Genomic DNA, 2,325 nt, shown 5'->3' with positions numbered 1-2,325 from the left:
TGCCTCCCAAGTGCTGGGATTAAAGGCGTGCGCCACCACCGCCCGGCTTTGGCATTTGTGTCTTAAAGTCACATCAAGTGTGCTGAGTGAGGTGCAATCTATGATTTTTTTCAAAAATAAAAAAGAACCTCAATTTTCAAATATACATGCTTGAAATTTTAGTTTAGGTACTGCGGACTAGCTGTTTTTAAATGTTGCCACTTTCCAGGTTCAGTGGCTCCTACCTGATAGTCCTATCGTGCAGAGGCTGAGGCAGGAGTGTCACACTGAGTTCAGGGCAGGGTGAGCTACAGGGTGAGTGCTGGGCCCCCTAGATTTTCTGCTTCTAATATAGGACAACTTTATCATGAAATTGCCTCAAATTTGAGAAAAGACACGAAGACAGAACTTTATCATCTTCTTAAAATTAGTTCTTAGGGTTCAAGTCACATGAAATAATTTAACTCCTTTTAATCATTTCAGAGCCTTAAAATATCCTATTATATAAACAATTTTCTGAAATTATATCATTACCATTTTCCCAGCTTTCCTGATGGTCTGATATTTAGAGGGATTAATAGTTTTTGTTGATTTCTTCGTTTTTACTTTATCCAAAACAGCATAAACAGCAAAACATAATCGAGCCATTCTTGGTAAGTCACAAATATTAATATCAAATTCCAGTGGTTCATTCCAAATATGGTCGTTTTTTCCTGATATCTCCGAGCTTACAACAGTTTTACACAGGAGCTCAGTTCCATGAAAAAGACCAGCTCTGACATGAACCTGTGACGGGAGACAAAAACAGTCAGGAGCGTTGCACAACCAAAGAGCCCCTCTCAAGGACAACAAGACCTGAAAAGCAGAGCAGCAACATTAGACACCTGTATACAGATGTCGGCGAGACTACAGACACGGTGGTGAGTTAATCCAGTGTTCCGTTACTAAATAGAGTAGCTACAACACCAAATACTGGTCAAAACACCAGTGGTGTCCATGGAGGAATGGGGCTAGAGAAACTAAGACAGTAAGAATGATATTTTACATATAGAGGAGGCAGAAGCAAGAAGAAAAGAATTTCAAGGTCAGCCTCAGCTACATAGTAAGTTTTGAGACCAGCGTGGACTACATGAGACCCTATCTCAGAAAAAAATAAACAAATGTAAAAATTATATGAATTTGTCAATAGACAGTTACAGACAGTCTAATCACCCCACACATCCCTGGCCTTTCTGAAGATTCACATGCAGGACATGCAGTTATGCTAGGATGTAGCTTAGGTGGCAGAGCATTTGCCTAGATACACAAAGCCTCTGTTCCCAGCACTGCACATAAATTAATCTTCTCTAATTATCCTTCATTCCTGTACATTTAGTTGTACCTTGACAAGGCATATAGGAAATGCCATGGAAAATAAAGTGAAATAAAAAAATGAAAATGAATTAACTTCAGTCACTTGTAGATGTGTGTGCGTGTATATGCTCACATGTGTGCAAACAGAGGAAGAGGGCTGCATTGCATATCTTCCTCTTTCCCTTTCTGTTGGACTTTTAAAGGCAGGTTCTCTCAGAGAAGCTGGACCTTATTAATTCAGCACGGCTGGCTGGCCAGTGAGCTCCAGGGATCCACCTCAGAAGACTGGACTCTCCTTTGAGGAGCCTGTATTCAGTATTTGGGCACCTGCCTTTCTTCTGAGCACCTCTTCCTCCAAACCCTCATGCTAAAGCCCAGATCTTTAATAAAACATCCAACGTAGCTGGGCAGTGGTGGCACACACCTTTAATCCCAGCTCTTGGGAGGCAGAGGAAGGTGGATCTGAGTTTGAGGCCAGCCTGATCTACAGAGCAAGTTCCAGGACAGCCAGGGCTAAAGAGAGAAACCCTATTTCAAATAAACCAAAAGCAAACCAAAACAAAATCTACTATAAAAAAAAAAGTGAGCAAGAGTAGAAATAAAAACTTGAGATGCACTTGGATGTGGAGGCAGGAAGAGAGAGAGAGAGCTCAAAGCCAGCCTGTGCTACATGAGACCCTATCTCCACACTGCCCAATAGTTAGGATTCTCCTATCATTCAGGAAATGACGTGGGCTTTCGAAGCTGTGCCAGAGACCAAATGTTAATTTGTCACATCACAATCTGTCAAGAGGCTGCCTTGTTCTGACTTAGAAGAGGAAAACTATCCAGGCATGTGACGATGTTGGCAATGGCTGTATTAAATGTGCAAAGTCACCATGCATGGTATTTAGTGTCCCGGACACTAAAGGAGGGAGATAAAAAGATAGAGCTTTAGGCCGGGCGGTGGTGGTGCACGCCTTTAATCCCAGCACTCGGGAGGCAGAGGCAGGC

General features: G+C 42.3%; 1 protein-coding gene across 1 annotated transcript in view; it reads right to left on the bottom strand.

The window, feature by feature from the left end:
- The window catches only part of Pik3cb (phosphatidylinositol-4,5-bisphosphate 3-kinase catalytic subunit beta), a 108,700-nt gene that overhangs the window by 38,997 nt on the left and 67,378 nt on the right, over positions 1-2,325 (bottom strand). Inside the window, exon 9 of the mRNA XM_005367822.3 lies at positions 514-765. Within this exon, the coding sequence (XP_005367879.1) occupies positions 514-765 (252 nt within the window). The remainder of the gene's footprint in view (positions 1-513; positions 766-2,325) is intronic.

The sequence above is a fragment of the Microtus ochrogaster genome, unplaced genomic scaffold, assembly GCF_000317375.1.
Source record: "Microtus ochrogaster isolate Prairie Vole_2 unplaced genomic scaffold, MicOch1.0 UNK24, whole genome shotgun sequence".
NCBI classification, from domain to species: Eukaryota; Metazoa; Chordata; class Mammalia; order Rodentia; family Cricetidae; genus Microtus; species Microtus ochrogaster.
This window is presented reverse-complemented; position numbering and strand designations above follow the sequence as displayed.